The 25,496-nt window shown below is 41.6% G+C and overlaps 1 protein-coding gene and 1 non-coding gene across 4 annotated transcripts in view; both read right to left on the bottom strand.

The window, feature by feature from the left end:
* The window catches only part of LOC145392515 (uncharacterized), a 356,359-nt gene that overhangs the window by 255,227 nt on the left and 75,636 nt on the right, over nt 1-25,496 (bottom strand). For all 3 annotated transcript variants that reach the window (XM_080266909.1, XM_080266907.1, XM_080266908.1), the window contains exon 5: nt 22,691-22,847. In XM_080266909.1, the coding sequence (XP_080123035.1) occupies nt 22,691-22,847 (157 nt within the window). The remainder of the gene's footprint in view (nt 1-22,690; nt 22,848-25,496) is intronic.
* Nucleotides 22,473-22,590, bottom strand: LOC145392610 (5S ribosomal RNA). The gene has a single exon (XR_013896040.1). It is a non-coding gene; the product is annotated as a 5S ribosomal RNA (ribosomal RNA).

The raw sequence follows: 25,496 nt of genomic DNA, 5'->3' as shown, positions 1-25,496 counted from the left end.
TTTGCAGATGATGCAAAAATACAAAGGAGAATTGCTAACACAGACTCTTGTAAAGAGCTACAAGAAGAATTAAATAAACTTCATGAATGGAGTAATACATGGCATATGGAATTCAATGTGGACAAGTGTCATGTAATCAAGTTTGGCAAAAGTGGAAAAAGACCTGACTGGGATTATACGTTAGGAAATAAAACCCTACACACATCAGAAAGAGAGAAGGACCTAGGTGTGATTATCAATAACAGACTATCTCCGGCTGACCACATCAGTGAGAAGGTATGGAACATGTATACACTGCTTGCAAATATGAGACTAGCATTCACATACATAAATGAAGACATGCTAAGAAGGATAATAACATCATTTATCAGACCAACCCTGGAGTATGCATCAGTAGTCTGGAGTCCTCATCTCAAAAAACACATAGACAAGATTGAAAAAGTTCAAAGGGCCGCTACAAGATGGATACCAAGCTTAAGGGATCTATGCTACGAAGAAAGACTAAATAAACTGAATCTACCAACACTACAGGAGAGAAGGAAAAGAGGTGACATGATAATGCTATATAAGTGCATATCAGGGAAGGAGAACATAGACATAAATGATTACTTAACATATGGGGAAGCATCAGCAAGAGGACACTGCAAAAAACTGCATAAGAAGAGAGGTGATAAAGACGTGGGGAAATTCAGTTTCCCAAACAGAGTAATTGATCAGTGGAATGCACTACCGAATGAAATAGTGTGTCCCAAAACAATTCACAAATTTAAGGATATGTACGATAAATATGGTTTAAGACACGGGACAGTACGAGCTTGAATAATTCCTGTAAAGATACAATTAGGTAAGAACAATTAGGTAAGAACACACACACACACACACACACACACACACAAAGCCCCTCTTTCAAGACTGAAAAAACTGCAACATATGAAAGCCAGAATATTCTCTGCACCATGTGGGACAACAAAAGAGTACTGGTGGTGCAACAAATGCCCTAGTTGTGATATGTGAATGTTTGTGACGTCCTATATTGAACATACAAAGGCTGATGGCCCTTTGGAATGGGCCATGTAATCCAATATATATCATCATCATCATCTGGACCTCTTTTTCCATTATAGTGCTGGGTGACAAGTAGCAATGTCCACACAGCCCAAATCTGCCCAATCCAATGGGCCATGCTTCCATTCGCTCATCATTCAAGCCCCCGGAATACTGGCTCTATCTGATAAGCCAAAAACTTTCACCACGTTCTTTAGCTTCACATTAACGTATCTGATAGACTAAATCTGAACGCTGTCACATTAAAAAGGGGTGCCAAATCCCTGATCATGTGTTTCTCCTCACAATATTCATCCAGCCAGCTCAATCTCTTGTCAGTTCCCTAGCCTCATTGACTTTCAAACCTCTCTTCCTCACATTCTCATCCACAATATCCCTCCACCTTCTCCTTGGCCTACCTTGCCTCCTCCCTCCTTCAAATTCACTCAGATATACCTTTTTCACCACTCTTTTGTTATCCACTCTCTCCACATGACCATACCATCTCAGTACACTCTCTTCAACTCTGGTGTCCACAGACTTCCTTACTCCACATCTTTCACGAATTACATAATTTTGTATCCTATCCACTCTCTGTACTCCACAAATATTACTCAGCAGTCCCATCTCCACTGCTCTCACTACTGACTTTTCACTTTTATGCCATACCAGTCTCAAATCCATATGTTAAAGTTAGCTTCAACACTCTTCATGTAAGCCTATTGCAGCTGCAACACTCAAGCCTCTGTTTCTCATCAGGGCCTTCATTGCACCAGCTACTTTCCTTCCTTGTGTCACTCTACTTTCCGCTTCTTTTGCATATTTTCCTCTCTTGTCCATCACTGTACTCAGGTATTTGAAATCTCACCAATTCCAGTCTCTCTCCATTCACTGTAACATCACACTGGGAGTCACCTTCTTACTCAATACCCATCACTATATTCTTTTCTACATATACTCTCAAGGCACAACACTCACAGACATCAGTAAAACTCTGCACTAGTCTAACAAGTTTTGTCCAGTATTTGCAAGTGGTACTGCATCATCATCAAACAAATTTGAGATATTCCATCCATCACCATTCATTACCAATGCCATCTCCGTCTCCATTACACATGTTTTTACTTCTCTCATCACTCCCATCCATATGTATACTGAACAAACGTGGAGACAACACACATCCTTATCGCACGCCCACACGGATTGTGAACCATTCACTTAACTACCCATTTACCCTTACACAAGTTTCACTACCATCATAAACACTCTTGACGGCACATAGCAGCTTACCATCTACATCGTACATGTGCAAAACCTTAAACAATCCTTCTCTGCCTACTTTGTTATATACTTGCTAAAGATCCATATATATGCCATAAACACCTAATCCTTCTCACAAGAAGTTTTCACTATCTGTCTTACCACAAATATCTGATCCACACATCCTCTGCCACTCCTAAAGCCACCCGGTTCATCACTCACTAGGACTTCTGATGTCTCTCTTCCTTCTCTATTATAATTCTTCAATATACCTTCCTTACCATACTCGATTAACCTATGCCACGATAATTCTTGCACTCACTTTGCTCACCTTTATTTTTGTACAGGGATACAATCACTGCCTTGTTAGACTCTACTGGCACAGTTTCACTCATCCATGCCTTCTTACATGTCTCCAACAAGCAATTCATTCTGCTCTCTCCACTACACTTAATCATCTCTGCATACACCTCATCAACCCCAGCTGCTTTCCCATTTTTCAGCTATTGCACAGCATTCTTCACCTATGGGAGTGTCAAGTTCCCTGGCACTGCATTCCTTCTTTGCACGCCCCCAAAACCAAGCATGTTTACAGTGGCTCTGCTCTCTCTATTCCCATTCATCAGGCATTCAAAATATTCTTTCCATCTGGTCCTTACTTCATCCCCATGGGTTAATAATCTACCACTTACATCCTTCACACTTTCAAATTTCTTCCTGCTGTCACTTCCACATTTCTGCACCTCTTTCCAAAATAACTTATTTTCAGAGTAATTTGCATTCATTTTTCTTCCTAGATCATCATTTACCTCCTCCCTTTTCCTCTTCACTAGTCACTTTGCGTACTTCTTGCTCTCAATACTGTATATTCAGCTCTTATTTCAATTGAACCCCTGTCACGTAACCACTCTAGCCACTTCTATCTCTTTTCTCCACTGCTCTCTTAACCTCTTCATCCCACCATGCAGTACCTTTCTCCTTTGTTGTTACTCTTGCCATGCCACACACCACTTTAGCAATTCTAACTAAGCAATCACTATATACATTCCACAGGCTGTCCAGATCCATTTCATTCCAATTCACTGAGTCTAACTTCTCCCCTACTTTGGTCCTATATTAATCTGCCCTTTCTTTGATCCTTAGCTTGTCAACTTTCAGTCTGTCTCCCTGTCTGCTCCTCTCTCTCCTGGTCCACCGCACCCCTCTCAGGTTGAACTTACATGCTACAATCATATGATCTGACAGACCTAAACACTGTCTTTTCATGTCCCTTGTATCAGCAACCATTTCCAGCATCGACCTCTTTTCGAACACACAATCCATCGAGCTCCTTTCAACATGACCCCCATTCCCTCTATACCATGTATATTAATGTGCATCATTATGTTTGAAATACGGGTTACAAAGGCACAACCTCCTTTCCTGACACATATCCTTCAGTTGCATCCCTATACCATTTTCTCCAGGCACTCCATTACAACCCATTATGTCATCCTCAGGACCAGTGCCTACTCTTCCATTCATATCGTCCATTACAATCACTTTATAGCTCCTGGACAGTTCTCCCACTGCTTCATCCAGCTCATCCCAAAATCTGTCTTTCACTCCTATCATCACACAGTGCATATGCTGCAATCACAGACACTTTCACCTTCTCAAACTTGAACCTGACACACACACACACATCTCGAGATGACACATTTGTAATCTCTCATTCCACTCTGCTACATTTCATTTACTAACAAAGAAACTCCTTCCTTGCATCTTCCTCACACACTTTACACCTTCCCACTCCTCCACTTCACACCCATTCATCTTTGTTTCACACAATGCCATCACGGCATATCTCACACTCTTGAACACAATCCCCACTTCCACTCCCTTCCTCTCCTTATTCACACCTCTCACATTCCACATGGCCATGTGAATCTGCCCATTTGGTTGGGGCCCAAGGCAGGTACTGGCCTCCGAAACTTTATTTTTTTATTATTATTATTTTTTTTTAATGCAAGAAAGAAGGAACCAAAGGCCAGGGGCCCACAAACCATTCCTTCCAAGAAAAACACAAAAACAATATAAAAGAGAGCCAAAGTCAAGATCCATTCATTTCAAGATGCCTGGACACACTGGATTTGAATGACTGGAGATCATAGGATGTAGGAAATACAGACAGAGAGAGACAGTTCCAGAGCTGACCTGTTGCATAAATGAAGGACTAGGAGTAATGGTTAACTCTTGCATTAAAGAGTTGGACAGAAAAGAGTTGAGAGTTTGTTGCTAGATGGGTGCTACACACCAGTTGTAGAGATGCAGGGATGCAAGCAGACAGTTCAGAAAAGCAGCGACCATTGAAATAGCGATAGAAAAGAGATAAAGATGTAACAGTGTGGCAAAGAGACAGAGGTTGAAGGGAGTCACTAAGAGGAGGAGAGTTAAAGAGATGAAAAGCCATTGACTCCACTCTATTGAGCTGTATATGGAGAGCCATGATGAGGTGATTTTAGGTAGGGGAATCTGGGGGACACAATCTGGCCAAAAACTCTGGTTATATGATAACCACCCAGCATAGTAAATGGTTTCCTGGTTATGGGAAACCATCTGGCTTGTCACTCAGTGCTGAGACCATAAGCCATCCCTACAGTGAGTGAGTGGATGATGGGCACCCCCATCTACTATCAAACATATATATATATATATATATATATATATATATATATATATATATATATATATATGCTGTTGATGCTGTCATTTTGTTTTGTTTTTTGTTCTCCTTTACCATGAGCAAACAACACCATTGCCCTCGCTTCAGTAGGTCTGTAGCAAAAAGTGCAAAAGCACTGAAGTGCGCCTACTGAAGTGAGTGGGTTCATATAGCTTGTGAAAATTGGACGCAGGAGACTATCCATTTTTGAAGAAGAGCCACCAGCTGGGCTTTCGCTGGCCGTGTAGCCAATGTGTTGCACCAGCGGATGAAATCTTGGCTAGTGAAGGAAGTAGTACCAAGCAGGAGTTTGAAGATAAAGTTATTGGGCCAATCTTTCACGCAATTAGAGATGTTTCAAATAGACTGGAGGCACTAGAGACCAAGGTCTCATCACCCATGGCAGTCACGCAAGATCAGGCCAAGTCATTTGCGGATGCTGCTCGCGGGTCTCTCATGGGGGAAGGGAAGGATGTGCCTGGGGGCGTGATTGAGATCAATGCTCATGGCCAGAAAAATGCCATTCATAGTCAGCATGTACTGAATGTGAAACCAAAGACTGGTGCTGATGCCCTGACAAATCAGATGGGACCAGAAGACATCAGAGGTGTACTTAACTCGGTACCGGTTGATAGCTGTCTTAAGACCAAGGCTGGTGGGTTGGTAATGAAGTTTCCGTCAGCTGAGGCCAAACGTGAGGCAACTGGGGTGCTGAGTAATCATTTTGGCTCTGAGGGCACTTTTTGCATATCAGAGCCAAAGAAAATGTTGCCTAAAATGACCATGACAGGCCTTTCCTCTTCCTTGGGTGACTCTGACATCATCCCAAACATTGAGAAAAAAAAATAAAATTAAGATGCTCGCTGATCGAGGTTGTACCCTCAACCTTCTCTTCACAAGAACAAGGAATGACGCCAAAACTGCTGTCTTGAAGATGTCGCCAGAGGTGAGATCCTCCACTGTAGAACAGAGCAATTACATCTATGTGGATCTTACAAGATGCCGCGCTTTCAAAAGATTCTGGGTTACACAGTGTCATCACTGTCAAGGCTTTGGTCATACATTTGAGAGATGTTCTAGGAAAAACGATGAACCTAAATGTGTCTTTTGTGCTGGAAGCCATAAATCTAAGGATTGCAGTGACAGAAATTCTCCCAAATGCATCAACTGCTATTCTTTAAGACATCAAGATGCTAATTCAAATTCGCAGTTGGTTGCCCATTTTGCATCAAGTGAAGATTGTCCAATTATGATTTCTCATAGGAACAGATTGATTGAAAACACCAATTTTGACCATTCAAAAAACTGACTACTCTCTCTGGAACCAGTTAAGGATGGGTCTTTTAAATATTCGTTCCATCCGTAATATGATAGACTATATTAATGAAACTCTAAATCAGAACGAGCTTGACATTTTGTGCTTGGCTGAGACCTGGTTGTGTAAGTCTGATATCGATATTATTCGTAATGCTTTGCCTAAGACACATTCTATTATTAGTATTCCCAGGCCTGCTGCTGACTATCTGGGAGGAGGCATAGCACTCATCTACTCAGTAGCACTTACAAATGTTTCTGTTATTGACTCAGACCTGACCCCATCTTCATTTGAATTTATGGATGTATTAATAAATTTCCATCAGAATACCATTAGAAATGCAATTGTCTATCGACCAGGTCATCAGGGCAGAGATCGAGGTTTTATGGAGGAGTTTGGGCAGTTTCTTGAAGGGTTTTCTCTTAAACCTGAAGGACTTCTTGTTTCTGGTGATTTCAATTATTGGGTTGACAGTCCAGAGTCAAAACCATTTTCTTCAGAATTCCTTGAGTTGATCACCCAGAACAATTTTTTCAATCATGTGAGTAATCCAACTCATGTCTCAGGACATATCCTTGACTTCATCTTGTCCCCTGTTGGTTGCAGGCACATATCAGATGTGGAGGTTGACTCATTTGACCCCCTCATCTCTGATCATGCTCTGATCACTCTTAGTTTTGATGTTCCGAAATCCCCTTCATATAAAAAGGTCATCAGGTTCAGAAATTACAGGACCGCCAGTTGATGTGTCTTGAAATTGATCAACGTTTAAACTCCACTGATTCCTCCAGTCTTTCTTCTGAAGAATTCGTTGATATTTACAACAACGAGCTTAGGTCAATTTTTGACCATTATTGTCCTGAGGTAGTAAAAACAATCACTGTACGTAATGATTCTCCGTGGTATGGTCCATCTATTAATTCTTTATTTATACAATGTACAAGAGCAGAACGTGTGTGGCGCTTGCAGCGGACCAAAGTAACTCGTTTGCGTTATGTTTTTGTGAGAAGAGCAGTCGTTCACACCGTAAAAGCCCAAAAGGCTAGGTATTATCAAAATAAAGTTGATTCATGTGATGGTGATAAAAAAAAACTGTCTGCAGTTGTGAACAATTTCGTTGGTCGAAGGAATGTATCTGATATCCAATTGGCAACTGATTTTGCTTCAATTTTTTCAAGTAAGATATCTCACATAAGAAGTGATTTAGACAGCCGTTCTCCTAATAAAGCGTACTCAGTTGACTTTCAGCCACAGTGCACCGGGGATCATTTGCTTTCAACATTTCATCCACTAGATGTAAACAAAGTCAAATGTAACATCAGAGAACTTAATAAAACAATTTGCTCACTCAATCCATGTAACATGTCACAATTAACTGATGTGTATGAGCACGCTGCAGACTTTATTTGCAACATAATAAATAGATGCTTCTTAGAAAGTAACATTGTGCAGTCTGAGAAACATGCTTTGCTTAGGCCCCTAATTAAGAAACCTGGCCTTGATGTCGAGAGCATGACAAATTATCGTCCTGTCTCTAACCTGTCATTTTTATCCAAGATTATTGAGCGGGCCATAATCGATCAACTCGTACCACTACTGGAACACAAGAGAATTGTTCCTGTTGTTCAATCAGCATACAGAAAATACCATTCAACTGAAACTGCACTAACAAGGATTCAGAGTGACTTGGTTGCAAACACTTGTAGTGGAATGTCCTCTCTCCTAGTTCTGTTGGATCTGTCTGCAGCTTTTGATACAGTAGATCATAACCTATTGTTGGACGATCTGTATTTTTATGGCGTCCATATATTAAGAATATATGGAGTAGATGGGAAGTTGTTGAATGCTGTGAAGAGTATGTATGATGGTGCTAAGTCTGCAGTGTGTGTGGATGGTGAACTAAGTGAATTTTTCTCTTTGAAGGTTGGGTTGAAACAGGGATCTGTCATGTCTCCATGGTTGTTCAATCTGTACATGGATGGGGTAATAAAAGAGGTACAAGGTAGGGTAGTGGATGTTGGAGTGGCCCTGGTGAGAGAGGATAGTGTTTGGAAACTCCCTGTACTGTTGTTTGCAGATGATACTGTGTTGCTGAGTGAAGACAAAGGGGAGCTGGAAGGATTGGTGGATGAGTTTGGGAGAGTGTGTATGAAACGGAATTTAAAGGTGAATGTAGGGAAGAGTAAAGTGATGGTCTTTGAGAGAGGTGAAGTCAGTGAATGTACAGCGAGGTTGGGTGGTGAGGAATTGGAAAATGTGAGTACGTTTAAGTACTTGGGTAATGTGATGAGTAAGGATGGAGGTTTGGAGGGTGAAGTGCTTGAAATGGTACAGCAGGGAAGAAAGGTTGCTGGTTCTTTGAAAGCAGTGATAAGAAACAGGGAAGTGAGCATGGAAGTGAAAAAGTTACTACATGACAGTATTGTGATACCAACTCTAACGTATGGAAGTGAAGCTTGGACATTGTTGGAAGGACACAAGTCAAGAGTGAGAGCAGTGGAAATGAGTTATTTAAGAGGAGCCTGTGGAGTCACATGGAGAGACAGGCTGACGAATGAGGATATAAAGGAGAATTGTGGTGTGGATGTGGATGTGATAGGAAGCGTTATGAGGAACACACTGAGGTGGTTTGGCCATGTGGAGAGGATGGAGGGTGAAAGACTGACGAAGAGAGTGTATGTGAGTGAGGTGGAGGGGGGAAGAGGGAGGGGGAGGCCAAGGATGAGATGGAGGGATGGGGTGGAGAGGTATATGAGAGAGGGGGGTGTGAGTTGGGAGCAGGGCAGTGAAATGGCGGGGGACAGGGCGACGTGGAGGTAATTTATTTGTGGCCACCCCAAATGGGATTGAGGCGTCTGGCAATAGCTAGACAGATAGTGACAGCGCCCTTTTGCTCCTTAGGTCATATCTGTTGGACAGATCTCAGAGAGTGGTTGTTGATTAGGCTAGCTCTGATTCTGCTCCCCTTCTATTTGGAGTCCCTCAAGGATCAGTTTTGGGTCCAATTCTATATACTATCTACACAAGTAGTTTATCGTCTCTATGTGTCTTATCATTTTTATGTTCATGACACCCAGCTTTATGTTAAGATGTCAAATATCAACGATACTAAGACAAAGTTTGAAACTCTAATGTCTGATATCAAGATTTGGATGGCTAGGAGGAAACTTAAGCTGAATGATGGTAAAATTGAGATCATCATCATCAGAGGAAACAGAAGGGGTGATGACACTGACAATGCCCTGGCTTTGAACATTGGCGTGTCACAGCTTCATCCAATCAGTTGTGTTCGAAATCTGGGTGTTTATTTTAATTCTAAGTTAAATTACAAAGAACATATTAACCCCTAAACTGCGGGGTTGTTTAGGCTTGACTTGCGTGTCCCGCGAGAATATTTGCGCTCCAACAAACTTTATAAAAATATTTGCAAAAAATCAGTTATTACTCCTAGAATATTATAATTACATATGCATATGGGTCAAGGATTGTGTGGGTAAAGTTGAAAGTTGGAATACAAATGTGGGCGATTGTGTGTGTGTATGCGCCAACGCAAGATCGTGTTAGAAGAGTGAGAGAAGAGTTCTGGACAAATGTGGAAGTGTGCATGGAAAAGTTTGGGAGGAATGAGAGAATGTTTTTGATCGGTGATATGAATGGTAAAGTTGGGAATGTGAAGGTGGATGGAATAGTTGGTGAGTGGGGTGTGCCTGCTGAGGTAGATGAGAATGGGAGTGCGTTAGGGTACATTTGTGCTGGGAGGGGGTTGGTGACAGCCAATACCCTCTTTAGGCATAAAATGATCCACAGGTATACATGGCGAGTGATGAGAAGGGTGGGTGGTGAACTGAATGAAAGGAAGGCAATGACTGATTATGTGTGTGTGGATGAAAGGATATGAAGATGTGTAATGGATGCAAGAGCTTATAGGGGTTGGGGGAGTGGACTTTCTGACCACTACTTGGTGGTAGCCAAAATTAGGATTCAAGTAAGATGGAGGAAGAGAAGAAGGGAAAGACGAGAGGAAGGAGTAGTTGCAAGGAGAGTGGAAAGGTTACAAGAGGATGAGAAAAAGGCAGAGTATAGGAGAGAAGTGGAGGAACGATTGGGCAAATATGAATTGGAGCAGATGGGAGACGTGGAAGGTGTGTGTAGGATATTTACAAAAGAAATATGTGCAGCATGTGATGTGGTGTGTGGAAGGAAGAGAAGACGGAGGGGGGTGCAAGGAACAGCATGGTGGACTGAAGAGGTGAGACAGGCTGTGGCACAAAAGAAGAAAAAATACAATGAATGGATGAGGAATAGGGGCGTGGAAGAAGTTCAGAGGCAGAAGAGAGAGTTATATGTAGAAAGAAAGAGGGGTGAAAAGATTAGTAAGAGAAAATAAGAAGAGAGAGGATGAAGAATTTGGAAGGAATCTGAGTGTAAACTGGAGGGACTGTAAGAAAATGTTCTGGAAAGAAGTGAAAAGAGTAAGACAGGGTGGAAGTGAAGTTAGCAGGGGAGTGAAAGATAAAAATGGTAGATTACTAGTGGAGAAGGGAGAAAAAGTGAGCAGATGGAGAGAACATTTTAAGGAATTGTTGAACACAGAGGATGGAAGTAATGCGAGTATAAGTGGCTGGGGAATGGCTGGGAGAAGGAGGGAGGTGAGAAGACAGGAAGAAATCAGTAGGATAGAAGTTGTGGAAGCAATGAAGAAAGTTAAATCTGGGAGAGCCCGTAGAATTGATGGAGTGTGTGGTGAAATGCTGAAGCATGGGGGACAGATAGTAGTAGAATGGATGTGGAAGATGTGCAGATTGGCCTGGGAGGATGGTAGAGTCCCGGAGGATTGGAAGTCAGGTATAATTAGTCCCTTGTACAAAGGAAAAGGGGAAAAAGAAGTGTGTGGTAATCATAGGGGCATTTGTCTTCTTAGTATAACAGGAAAAGTGTATGGTAGGATACTTATTGACAGAGTTAGAGAAAGAACAGAGAAATTAGTTGGAGAAGAACAGGGAGGCTTTAGGAAGGGAAGGGGTTGTGTAGATCAGATATTCATTCTTAGATATGTAATGGAAAAGTTTCTAGAGAAGGGAAAGAATTTGTATGTGGCTTTCATGGATTTGGAGAAAGCATATGACAAGGTGGATAGACAAGGATTGTGGAAAGTATTAAGAATATATGGAGTAGATGGGAAGTTGTTGAATGCTGTGAAGAGTATGTACGATGGTGCGAAGGCTGCAGTGCGTGTGGATGGTGAACTAAGTGAATTTTTCTCTTTAAAAGTTGGGTTGAAACAGGGATGTGTCATGTCTCCATGGTTGTTCAATCTGTACATGGATGGGGTAATAAAAGAGGTACAAGGTAGGGTAGTAGGCGTTGAAGTGGCCCTGGTGAGAGAGAATAGTGTTTGGAAACTCCCTGTACTGTTGTTTGCAGATGATACTGTGTTGTTGAGTGAAGACAAAGGGGAGCTGCAAGGCTTCATGGATGAGTTTGGGAGAGTGTGTATGAAACGGAATCTAAAGGTGAATGTAGGGAAGAGTAAAGTGATGGTCTTTGAGAGAGGAGAAGTCAGTGAATGTACAGCGAGGTTGGATGGTGAGGAACTGGAAAATGTGAGTACGTTTAAGTACTTGGGTAGTGTGATGAGTAAGGATGGAGGTTTGGAGGGTGAAGTGCATGAAAGGGTACAGCAGAGAAGAAAGGTTGCTGGTTCTTTGAAAGCAGTGATAAGAAACAGGGAAGTGAGCATGGAAGTGAAAAAGTTACTACATGACAGTATTGTGATACCAACTCTAACGTAGGGAAGTGAAGCTTGGACGTTGTTGGAAGGACACAAGTCATGAGTGAGAGCAGTGGAAATGAGTTATTTGAGAGGAGCCTGTGGAGTCACATGGAGAGAGAGGCTGGCGAATGAGGATATAAAGGAGCGTTGTGGTGGGGATGTGGATGTGATAGGAAGCGTTAAGAGGAACACACTGAGGTGGTTTGGCCATGTGGAGAGGATGGAGGGTGAAAGTCTGACGAAGAGAGTGTATGTGAGTGAGGTGGAGGGGGGAAGAGGGAGGGAGAGGCCGAGGATGAGATGGAGGGATGCGGTGGAGAGGTATATGAGAGAGGGGGGTGTGAGTTGGGAGCAGGGCAACGAAATGGCGGGGGACAGGGCGACTTGGAGGCGATTTGTTTGAGGCCACCCCAAACGGGATTGAGGCGTCTGGCAATAGATAGATAGACAGATATGGCCCATACCTTCAGCTTTCTCCTGGGATGTTTGTTGAGCCTTCGTCGAGTACTATAGGACTTGTGGAGACTTCTGAAGTTGGGTAATGAAGTCTCCACTTTACACTTCCCGACACCCCGTAATATGATTACCACACTCTGATATTATCACTAGAAACACTATTCTATGATTTTCAAATAGTTTGGAATAAAAAAAAAAAAAAAAACTGTGAAAGCCATGAAAATTACGAGCACGTACAAGCTTCCCACTTGCACTCGTTCCCCGCTGGTATTCTGTCATTTACTATTCATAAACACACTCACACTTTATATTCCTATTACTTTATTACACTTATATATATATATCAAGTATTTATCAACGTTCGGTCTGGTTAGTACTTGGATGGGTGTCCGCCTGGGAACACCAGATGCTGTTGGCATCCCTACGTGTCAAGTGGGGTTGGTGGAGGATTAGTGCCCCTCCCTGTAAAACAATGGGGTGCTTTGGAGCCGCCATTGAAGTGGTCGAGCCTGCCACTGACAGTGAACAGTCGCACTCTCATGAATCATTAATAATATATCTTTGTGTGGACTTATGATTCAAATTAATGTTTGTAATGTGTAGAGGAATTATTTTTTTCTCAAATAACTGAGAGGAAATGAAAACAAACTACTTATTATTTTCATAGTAATACGCAAAAAATATTTATCCAGCTAGACTAGCATCAAATGAACTCCAAGATCCTCATTTATTTTGCATTAGTAGTCTTTTATTGTACTGAAAGAGGTGGAGTTACATTACTCACTATTGGCTGGAACAAAATACTTTGTAATTGCCCTCTTCAAGTCGATTACTAGCCAATATAAGTAAAAAATCGGTACGACGCTCGTAACATCCCAAATATCCAAGTGGCGCATGCGCATTGAAGGTACAGTCCCAGGGACAAGATAGACTCTGCTTTTGTTTACCAATATTGCGGCACCCAAGATTTTGTAATATTCACATTTGAGGACATCAAGACAATTTCAGAAAGGCTGTCTTAGATAAATATTTTTACAGATCAGCTTCTAACTAACTGCTCTATGCTGCAAGATATTACCAAATTCTTCTGTTACTGTGCTTTCATTTCACCAAAGATTTTGTGTGCATGTGGGACAAGGGAGATGATGTTGATAATGAGGTGTGAGTTATGACTGTGTTCTACCATAAAAGAGGCCATTCTGAGTCTTTTTGTAGTACACCAGTCATGAAGTGTGTGTGGGAGTGTTAAGTCATCTGGGTAGGAAGCAGTGTGTACTTTGTGAGTGAAAGTGAAAAGCACATATTATATATATATATATATATATATATATATATATATATATATATATATATATATATAATATATCTTTCTATATATACTTATTATAGAGAATATATTCTATTCTGGATTGATTAGCCACTTTGAGAAATATATACATACTGTATATGACACTATATTATCCAAATTGTTTATTTTGTAATTTCATCATTCATAATCTGAGGAAATTGATGGCCACCCCTATTAATGCACAGGGGAACACAACAGTGCGATCCTGACATCTCAGATTCTCAGCGTGCGTCCTCTCGACTTCAGTCCAGCCTTCCGACCTCTCTCAGAGCAGGCAAAAAATGACTGTTGACCATTCCTGGATTTGGGACGGTTTGTCGAAATCGTTGACTGAAGGCGAATTTAGGCACTAATAAATTTAAGTTAGTAAATCGTCTCAGAGGAGGAAAATATGACTTTCCTCATTGAAACCATATATTAAGAGATACAAATCTACTCATTTCTAAAGAATTAACATAGAAAACATTAAATTATAAGGGATGAATGAGCTGACTAGTTGCTAGACTTGCCAGATTAGAATATTTTTACCTTTTTGTATGACTCATACAAATGAATAAGCTCTTGTTGTGTGTATTCATTGGAGAGTGTAAGTGGTTTTGTAAGTAGGAATGACATTAATCCTATCACAAGTGCACACAAACAAATGCAGCATATGATTCATGAGCATGCGTGTCCTACGACGTCTGTGGCAGGCTCGACCATGACGATTGTCAGTTGTCTTCCACCCCATAAAGTACCCCATTAACTCTAAGCCCTTGGCCATCCCGTTTGGGATACATGGCGTCTGGCAATGAATGAATGATGAATGAAGTATTTATCCATAAGTTTCCTTCAGTAATGGTAGTTTATTTTCATTCTTGTTCAGTAAACTAGTGTAGAGAGGAAAGCTTTGACTGTCTTTTTTTTTTTTTTAATGTGAGGAAGAAGGAACCAAAGGCCATGAGCCCGCAATAACAGTTCCCTCCAAGAGAAAAACAAAATACAAGAGAGCCAAATTCAAGATCCATTCATTTCGAGATGCCTGGACACACTGCGTTTGAAAGACTGAAGATCATAGGCAGCAGGAAATACAGACAGAGGGAGACAGTTTCAGAGTTGACCTGTTGGATAAGTGAAGGACTGGGAGTAATCGTTAACTCTTGCATTAGAGAGTTGGACAGAAAAGGGATGAGAGTTTGCTGCTAGACGGGTGCTACGCGCCCGTCGTAGAGGTGGAGAAATGCACGCAGACAGTTCAGAGGAGCAGTGACCATTAAAGTAGCGATAGAAAAGAGATAAAGATGCAACAGTGCAGCGAAGAGACAGAGGTTGAAGGGAGTCAGTAAGAGGAGGAGAGTTAATGAGACGAAAAGTCTTTGACTCCACTCTATTGAGAAGAGCTGTATGTGGGGAGCCTTCCCATACATGAGAGTTGTACTCCACACAGGGGTGGATAAAACCCCTGTATAGAGTCAACAATTGTGCAGGGGTAAAGAGAGAACGGAGTCGGCTTAGCACACCCAATCTCTTGGAAGCAGATTTTACAAGAGATGTAATATGATCTTTCCAAGATAAGTCCCGAGTAAATGAAACCCCAAGCATGTTCAAGGATGATCCAGGATTAAGCTGAATATTATTAAACATTAGTGGGTATACCTGTGGAAGATTTTGATGGGTTGATAGGTGTAAGAACTGAGTCTTAGATGCACTAAAAACAACAAGATTATTTTTACCCCAGACAGAGATACGAGCCAAGTCAGACATTAGGTGTGCCAAGTATTTGTACTCATATTCTTATATTAGTAATTATTTACACTATGTTATACACAGTCACTTCCAGTAAATAAGGGCTCCTTTCCCTTGGAGCCAGGATGAACTTGGGACACTGAAGCACTCATAGTTTATCACCATTTCCTCCACTGGCTCATCACACAATTCACCAGAAAGACTGCAGTCACTGTCCATCATTATCATGGATAAATTAGCCAGTTCACGCTCCACAGCAGAGTCATTTAGTCCTTTACCCTTTCCCACGCAAGGTTTAGCAGAGGTAGAGGTCACAGGACCCTCTAGAAGCAGCAGAAATGGAGGGGCGTGAGTGCTATGTGCTTTCATCTCAAGAAACAACACTAAACTAAATGACGAGGCGGATATGGGGCCGCAAAGAGTTGACAACGTCAGTGAGGTGACAGCTGCTAATTTATACGCTGTGAAATGATTGGCAGGAAATTAGGTAGTTCCAGGTGAATGTAAATATCTCTTAGGCTTCTCCTTTCCTGTCGTACGTATATTTTTATTACGAGAATAGATTATACGGCATATTTCAAGGGAAAATTACCAGGGAAAATTAGCGAACAAGTGCACGTGAGGTGTTGCCAGGTGATAATTAGCCAACTCCAGGTGTATGGCACTATCAGTTACCTTATTTTTTTTTGGTATATATTATTTTGTATAACAATAGGGCATAGGGCTTATTTCAATGGATGAAATCAGTGGAAAATTCCGGGGAAGATTTGCTTAGCGCAGCGCGGCCAGGCAGGTGAGAGGAGAGGTAATGGAGGGGAGGTAGGGAGGGGAGTCAAGAATGGGGATAAATAGCTAAATTATCAACAATGGATGGGAGTACAGATGACATTAGCAGTGCTGACTATTGTTGGACACTGGCAGTCCTGATAGATGATACAAGCCACCACTTGAAAGTCCGGGAGAATTCAAAATAACACAGAATCGCAAAAGTGACGCCCTGCGGTATGATCCATTGCTCCTGAGCATCACGAAAGTGATCCCCCACGGTTAAGGAGTTAATCAGGTTGTAAGAGGGTGTAACTTGCATATCAGAAATCTGTACTCTGTGAGAAAATTCCTGAATAGACAGTGCCTCTTAACACTGGTCCATGCAATGGTCTTGTCTCGTGTTGATTACTGTAATTCACTGTGGGTTGGTCTTCCAAATAATACACTGACAAAAGTTCAGTCTGTGTTGAACAGGGCAGCATGGCTTATCTTTGGGCTCCCCCCGAGAACCTCAACTACCCCGTTTCTGACTGAGTTGCATTGGTTACCTGTAAAGGGTAGAATTGAATTTAAACTGTGTCTTATTACATTCAAGGTTCTTAAGTTTGGTGAATCGAAGTATCTTGCTGAATTGTTAATACTCCCATCGGCACGCCTGAGTGTGATGTTACGCAGTGAAGATGATTCCTTGCGTCTTGATGAGCCAGGAGCCATTCACCAGTCATCTTTCTCTGATCGTTCTTTTGCGTATAGAGCCCCTAGATTATATAACAGATTGCCATTGTCCATAAGACAACTCTCTACTGTTGAATCCTTTAACCCCTTAACCGCGGGGCGTCACTTTCGTGACGCTTGGGAGCAAGGGATCATACCGCGGGGCGTCGCTTTTGTGATTCTGTGTTATTTTGAATTCACCCGGGCTTTCAAGTGGGGGCTTGTATCATCTATCAGTACTGACAATGTCCAACACTAGTCAGCACTCCTAATCTCATCTGTACTCCCATCCATTGTTGACAATTTAGCCATTTCTCCCCGTTCTTGACTCCCCTCCCTCCCCCCCTCCATTACCCTATCCTCTCGCCTGCCCGGCCATGCTACGCTAAGTAAATCTTCCCTGGAATTTTTCACTGATTTCATCCATTGAAATAAGCCCTATGTCGTATTCTTATACCAAATAATATATACAAGAAAGAAATCAGGTAAGTGAGAGTGCCATACACCTGGAATTGGCTAATTATCACCTGACAACACCTCACGTGCACTCGTTCGCTAATTTTCGCTGTTTTTTTCCCCTTGAAATATGCCGTATAATCTATTTTCGTAATAAATATACATGTAAGGAGAGAAGGGAGAAGCCTAAGTGATATTTACATTCACCTGGAACTACCTAATTTATAATGTATTGTCTAGATTTCCTGCCAATCATATCAGTGCTACACAAAGCTGTTTCAAGATTTAACATTGGTAGCTCTGATTATATATCTCCTAAGTAGGCCTCTAATCTATTTTCGTAATAAATATACCTGTAAGGAGGGAAGGGAGAACCCTAAATGATATTTACATTCACCTGGAACTACCAAATTTATAATGTATTGTCTAGATTTCCTGCCAATCATATCAGTGCTAGACTTAGCTGTTTCAAGAAGTAATATTGGTAACTCTGAATAACCCCTAAAGCAGGCCTCTAGGCTAGCTGGCCTGGCAACTGCGTTATCAGTGTAGTCTCATCTTCCGAAGTGAGAGGACGTATGTTTCATCTTGCTGACTTCAAGGCCTTTTTCACCCCCATGCAAATGGCTCTGTGACCTTTACCCCCTACTAAACCTCGTGTGGAAAGAGGTAAAGGGCTGACAATTGATAAAAGAGTGACTACGATCTTTCTATTGAGTAAAACAGTGCAAGTGGAATTGTAAATAATGTGTAAATAATGTGTAAACAGCAAGTGAAAGTAATGAATGTAAATATACGTGAACAATGGAAAATAGTTTTATAAATTATTTCAAGTGACAGTGCATAACACTGTAAATAAAATAGAAATGTAAATAACGTAAATAAAATAGAGAATGTAAAGAGAAATGTAAATGAGTAGTATTATAAGAATACGAGTATATACCCTAGGAGTAATGAAAGTGAAAGTTTCACTCTAGCATGTCTGAATGCTATGAGTTATGAGAGTGAAGATGAAAGTGACATTCACTCTCAATGCCAGTATACAGGACGAGAAAGTGAATGCTACGTATTTTACTGAAAGAAATTGAATCCCTACAGTGACAATAAACTAATACTACTGAAGGAAACTTATGGATAAAGACTGTAGATATATATAAGTGTTATATAGTAATAGAAATATAAAGTGTGAGGGGTTTTATGAATAATAAATGACAGACTACCATGAGCGAACTAGTGCCAGTGCGACGATCAGACGCGCTCATAATTTCCATTGCTTTCACAGTGTTTTTTTTTTGAGTATGGATCCCAAACTACTTGAAAATTGTAGAATAGTGTTTATAGTGTTTGTATCTGGCTGTGGTAATCATATTACGGGTTGTTGGGAAGTGTAAAGTGGAGACTTCGTTACCCTACTTCAGAGGTCTCCACAAGTCCTACGGTAACCGACGAAGGCTCAACAATCATTCCAGGAGAAAGCTGAAGGTATGTGCCATAAGCATATGTAATTTTATTATTCTAGGACTAATAACTGATTTTTGGCAAATATTTTTTGAGAGTCTGTCGGAGCCCAAATAACCCCGCGGCACACGCAAGTAATTGGTAAACAAGCCCGCGGTGTAGGGGTTAAGAGACAGCTGAAAGCCTTTCTTTTTTCAAAATGCTATGATCTGGAGAGAGGTACTACGACAGATGATTATAGGGTTTAATTATTGCCACTTTCATGTATATATGATGTAGCTTGTATTATATACAAGAAATGTCACAATTCTTGTAATTGTAAAAATAATGGTTGGGTGTCAAGCGCTAGTGAATTCCCAAAGGAAGAACTGGCGCTTTTGAGAAACAAAAGGCCAGATTATTATTATTATTATTATTATTATTATTATTATATATATATATATATATATATATATATATATATATATATATAGTAAACCCTCTCTAATTCAGATTAATTGGGGGGAACCCCATGTCGAAATATCCGAAAATCCGAATTATCAGAGCACATACCTGCCCCTGTCCTCAAAGCACACCCACACTCTCTAAAACAAGGGTTTTTCACAAAAACATTGAACAGTACACTACAGTACTGTACCCATGTCCCGTACTACCTGCCACTGCCTGCCTCAGTGTTGTGTGGATGGTCACTGTGATGAGAAGTGTTTAGTTGCTTATTTCCGTGCTCCCAATTTCCTCTCAGAACTCTCAGCAAGTGGTTCAAAAGTAGCTTTAGTTAGCTCTAAGTACTCTGAAAATGCTATAAACAAAAGAAAAGCATTTACTCCAAAGGAAAATGTAAAATTGTTGGATGAAGTGACATGTGGTGTAGGAGTTTAAATGCAAATGATCAGACAGATAGCTGTGATGAGAAGCGTTTCTTTGCTTATTTCCATGCTCCTGATTTTCACTCATAACTCTGAGCCTATCTTTAGTTAGGCCTAAGCACTCTGAAAGTGCTATAAACACAAGAAAAGCATTTATTCCAAAGGAAAATGTAAAACTGTTGGACGAAGTGACGTGTGGTGTAGTTTAAATGCAAATGACCAGACATAAAATGAGCCAAAGTCATCAGAGTCGGATGTGTTTATGATGTGGATAGTTTCTTTGTTGGAAAAAAAAAAAGTTAATGACGAAGGAGCAGTAAAATTCAAGTTTTCGCCTTTAGTGCAACGAGTGTGAAGAAGAAGAAGAAAAAGGCTTTGTGCCTGAGCTTTTGTTATGAACTGATGGTCTTTGGCTAAGAAAATTCTGCTCTTACAGTATGTGAAGACACTATGTGTTGACGTAAATAGTCGGGTAAGATAATTATGTGAGTTCAGTTCTTGTGAATTATTCTGTCATACAAATTATCCTGCTTGGCTGCCTTGTGTATTATTCACAATTACCGCAATCTTGTATATCTGAGAAGTGAGAAGTATGCAATCACTCCATGCTGATGACTTCAGTATATTTTTTCCTTTATTGTTGATGACTGATGACTTTCAAAAAAAGTTTCACACTGCATTTTTTTTTTTTTTAACCCCTTAAACGCGGATCGTCTCGTTTGCGACGCTCGGCAAAAAGGACATAACGGCGGATCGTCGCGTTTGCGATTCTAGTAAATTTTGAATAACCACGGGCAAGCAGGCTCCAGCTGGTATTGTCTATCAGTACCACCACCCTTTAGCTACAATTAGCATACTTTACCTTTGTACTACTGACCTCAGTTGTTGCCAAGTATCGCGTTTTTCCCCCGTCCCCCCCCCCCCACCATGGCCCGGCCAGCCTGGCTGTGATACATGGCAGCGCTCTGAGCGCTCAGAACTGTAAATCTGCGCTCTCCTCTCACAAGTAGTTTATGCTAATAGGAAACGCTTGTTTCCCCAGTTGTAACACTAGCTTTTTTTCGCACGGTTTGCCCCTGTTTAGCGTCAGTTTACTGCAGGCTTTCAAAGTGACATTATGGCGAGTTCTAGCTCTTCCCAGTCAGTGCAAGCGGCCGACAGGAACGAGAATAAAGTGATGGGCGTAAGGCAGAATAAAAAGCGCGCCGTGGTGATCTTTTGGGAAGTAATATGATTGAAAATAATGTAGTATACATGTTTTTAGCTGTGAAAATGGAAATGTTTGTTGAGTGACGGGAAGACTGCCACCGCGCTGCATGTCGGCCGTACGCTCCGTTGATTTTAGCCTTATTTTCAGTGCTTATTGTACAAATACGGATTCCAAACTACCCTTACGTTGTAGTATACAGTTTACTGTGACAGAATGAGGCTGTGGTAGAGGGGAAACTGGGTTGCTGGAGGTGTGAAAGTGAAGATTTGGTTACCCAACTTTGCAAGTCTCCACAAGTCCTTGGGTAGTCCACAAAGGCTCAACACCTGTCTCTGGAGAAAGCTGAATGTGAGTACTATCTGCCATACCAAGTATAATGTTATAGGGTTAATCTCTGATTTTTGGCTAATATTTTCCTACAGGTACTCAGATCGCGATACAACCCCGCCACTCGGGGGGAGTCGACTGTTCACGGCCGCGTTTAAGGGGTTAATGAGTGCGCCGAAAGTGATTCTTGGCGAAATATGCATGATGCTGGACGGCCATTATTAACATGGTGGTTGGGTCAGAAGTTCTTGCTAGGTTGGTAATGAGGACTTTCAAGAGGCTTAGTGGCAATCCTTGGTGGTTAAAATTTTTATGGAGAGCATTAGGGGATAAAACTACAGTAGTTGATTAGGTTAGGTTAGAATGCACTGATGTGTCCAGTCGGCAACATTGTATGTAAACACACTGTCTTGGGTGTCTTACGGTAGACATATTTCTAATAACCTATCTATAAATATATTTTTAACGAAAAATATGGGGCTCCTAGAACCTAATCCCCTATTTTACATGTAAATATATGTCACATTTTAGTGCAAAATTGATTTTGCATTAGGTTCTGCATAACCTATCCCGTGTTGTATGAAAACTGTACTGCACTCATCATCATCCATTGCCAGACGCCATGTATCTCAGACAGGGTGGCCAATGGCTTAGAGGTAATTGTTTTACAGGGAGGGGCACTAATCCTCCACCAACCCCACTTGACACGTAGGGATGCCAACAGCATCTGGTGTTTCCAGGCGGTCACCCATCCAAGTACTAACCAGAGCACTCCTGTAGCTTAAATTGGATTTGTATCTGAATTAAAATTATCTGCCCGGCAGCCAAAAAGATCCGATTTGTCCAATATCCGAGTTATATGGATCTGAAATGGAGAGGGTTTACTGTATGTATGTATGTGTATATATATATATATATATATATATTTTCATTCATTCATTCATTACCAGACGCCATGTATCCCAGACGGGGTGGCCAATGGCTTAGAGTTAATTGTTTTACAGGGAGGGGCACTAATCCTCCACCAACCCCACTTGACATGTAGGGATGCCAACAGCATCTGGTGTTCCCAGGCGGTCACCCATCCAAGTACTAACCAGACCCACGTTGCTTAACTTCGCTGATCGGACGGGAAGCGGTGTACTCAACGTGGTATGGCCGTTATATATATATATATATAAATCTGCACATACAACATAAGATAAAAATTAATTACTTAACCACATTCAGCACAGAGATATATATCAGTGAGGAGTGATAATGTACTTGTTGGGGTGGCCTGGTGGGTGTAGATGCAGCAGTGTGTGAGTAACGTCGTTCTGATGCCGGTGGAGAGCAGTCAGACAGGCTGCTGCCACCGCCATCACTCCGCAGAGATTCACCCAAGCTGCTTGATCGTGGCATCCCTCGCTCTTCACCACCCCTGAACAAGCACATACAAATTAGTGAACAATAGCAGACCTACAGATACGCAGCCAAAGTGTTAACCTAGGGTACTGAACACGTGAGGTCCGCACAAGTGTAGAACCACATCCCATTACAAAACTCTAATGTGAAAACTAACCCTCCAGCCTGACCCCAACTTACCTATTAAAGTCCCTCTATGACCACAGTTTGAGTACAGATATGTTTCTTAACGGCACTGCAAACTGCATAAAGGTTGTTGTTGCTGTTGCTGAGTAACCCTGGTCTGTCTGGCTGTGCAGACCATCAACTGCAGGTTAGCACCCACCCCTCCAAGGCCATCTTGTGAACCAATGTTTTCTTGCAGTAGACAGCATCTCAGAATGCTGCATTTGCATCTCTCCCCCAATTTAACAGAAGCACAATAGTAGACTCCCATCACCCTTTTACCTGGTTATATGGTCACCATCCAGCAATGTAAATGATTTTCTGGGTTACAGGAAACTATTAGGCATGTCATTCAGTGCAGAGCCACCTATTAGGCCTGTCACTCAGTGCAGAGCCACTTATTAGGCTTGTCACTCAGTGCAGAGCCACCTGAAATGGTGAGATGGTAGTAAAAGGTGAAATAAAGGATGGAAGATATACAAAGAGAGGAGGGTAGACACAGAGAATGAATGATAAAGGTGAAGAAAGAAGCAGCACCACACTGAGTGGATGATGGCTACAACCACCTACTACCAGCTACAAAAGGGGAGAAATGCTAATATGATCTTGGACTTTTCAGAGACTCCACTTTCAGTGTTAAGATACCATTACTATCTCTATCTATTTATCTACTGCCAGATGCCTCAATCCCGTAAGGGGTGACCACAAACAAACTGCCGCCAGGTCGCACTGTCCAACGCCATTTCACTGCCTTGCTCCCAGCTCACGCCCCCCCCCCCCTCTCTCATATACCTCTCCACTCCATCCCTCCATCTCATCCTCAGCCTCCCCTCCCTCTCTCCCCCACTCCACCTCACTTGAATACACTCTCCTGCTCTCCATTCCCTCCACATGGCCAAACCACCTCACTGTATTTCGCCTAATGCTTTCTATCACATCCACATCCACACCACAACACTCATTCACTTCCTCATTTGTCAGTCTGTCTCTCCAAGTAACTCCACATGCTCCTTTCAGATAACTCATTTCCACTGCTCTCACTCTTGACTTATGTCCTTCCAACAAGATCCAAGCTTCACGTCCATAAGTTGGAGTTGGTATCACAATACTATTGTGCAGCGACTTTTTTACTTCCATGCTCACTTCCCTGTTCCTTATCACTGCTTTAATAGAACAAGCAACCTTTCTTCCCTGTTGTACCCTTTCAAGCACTTTACCCTCTAAACTTCCATCCTTACTCATCACACTATGCAAGTACTTGAATGCACTCACATTTTCCATTTCCTTGTCATCCAGCCTCACTGTACATTCAGTGGCTTCATTTCTCTTGAAGACCATAACTTCACTCTTCCTTACATTCACCTTTAGAGTTTGTTTCTTACACACTTTCCCAAACTCATTCACCAAGCCTTGCAGTTTCCCTCTGTCTTCACTTAACAATACAATATCATCTGCAAACAACAGCACAGGGAGTTTCCAAACACTGCGCTCTTTCATTAGGGTTGCTCCGACATTCACTGCCCTACCTTGTATCTCTTTTATTACCCCATCTATAAACAGATTGAACAACCATGGAGACATGACACATCCCTGTTTCAATCCAACATTCAGAAAGAAAATTTCACTTAGTTCACTATCCACAAGCACTGCAGCCTTAGCACCCTCATACATACTCTTTACAGCATTCAACAACTTCCCATTTACCACTATATATTCTTAATAATTTCCACATTCCTTGTCTATCCACCCTGTCAAATGTTTTCTCCAAATCCATGAAGCCTACATACAACTTCTTTCCCTTCTCTAAAAACGTCTCCATTAGAGACCTAAGAATGAATATCTGATCTACACAACCTCATCCTTTCCTGAAACCTCCCTGTTCTTCTCCAACTAACTCCTCTGTTATCATTTTCTTTATTTTTTATTTTTTTAATGTGTCCGACTCTGGGCCAAGGCTTCAGGGCCTATCCCAAGGCCCAGTAGTTCTACATACCTTCACATGTCACTACTTCAGCACTATCACCCATACTGAATACATGCTAGGCCTGTCTCATACAGGACCGGTGTACTGGTATTAGCGGGGGTATTTTTACATGTTGGCAGGTCTTGTGGTAGATCATTAAAGTCAGCTTTTATGAAATTCAAATCCTCAAACTGTTCCCTGCCCCAGCCGGGATTCCATCCTGGGTCCATTAGGACTGCAGGCTGGCTCTCTACCAATTCAGCCACTGCCTCCTTAACTCTGTCAATAAGTATCCTCCCATATACATTTCCTATTGCACTAAGACGTCAAATGCCTTTATGATTACCACACACTTCTTTTTACCCTTTTCTTTTGTATAGGGGAATAATTATAACTGATTTCCAATTCTCCAGGATTCTACATTCCTCCCAGGCCAATCTGTATATCTCCTATATCCATTCTACTATTATCTCTCCCCCCATATTTCAGCATTCACCACACACTCCATCAACTGCTGGGGCTTTCCTCATATTAACT

The sequence above is a fragment of the Coenobita brevimanus genome, chromosome 22, assembly GCF_032717465.1.
Source record: "Coenobita brevimanus isolate Jiangsu-jjx chromosome 22, ASM3271746v2, whole genome shotgun sequence".
Taxonomy (NCBI): domain Eukaryota; kingdom Metazoa; phylum Arthropoda; class Malacostraca; order Decapoda; family Coenobitidae; genus Coenobita; species Coenobita brevimanus.
Note: the sequence above shows the minus strand (reverse complement) of the source record. Positions and strands in the feature narration are given on the sequence as shown.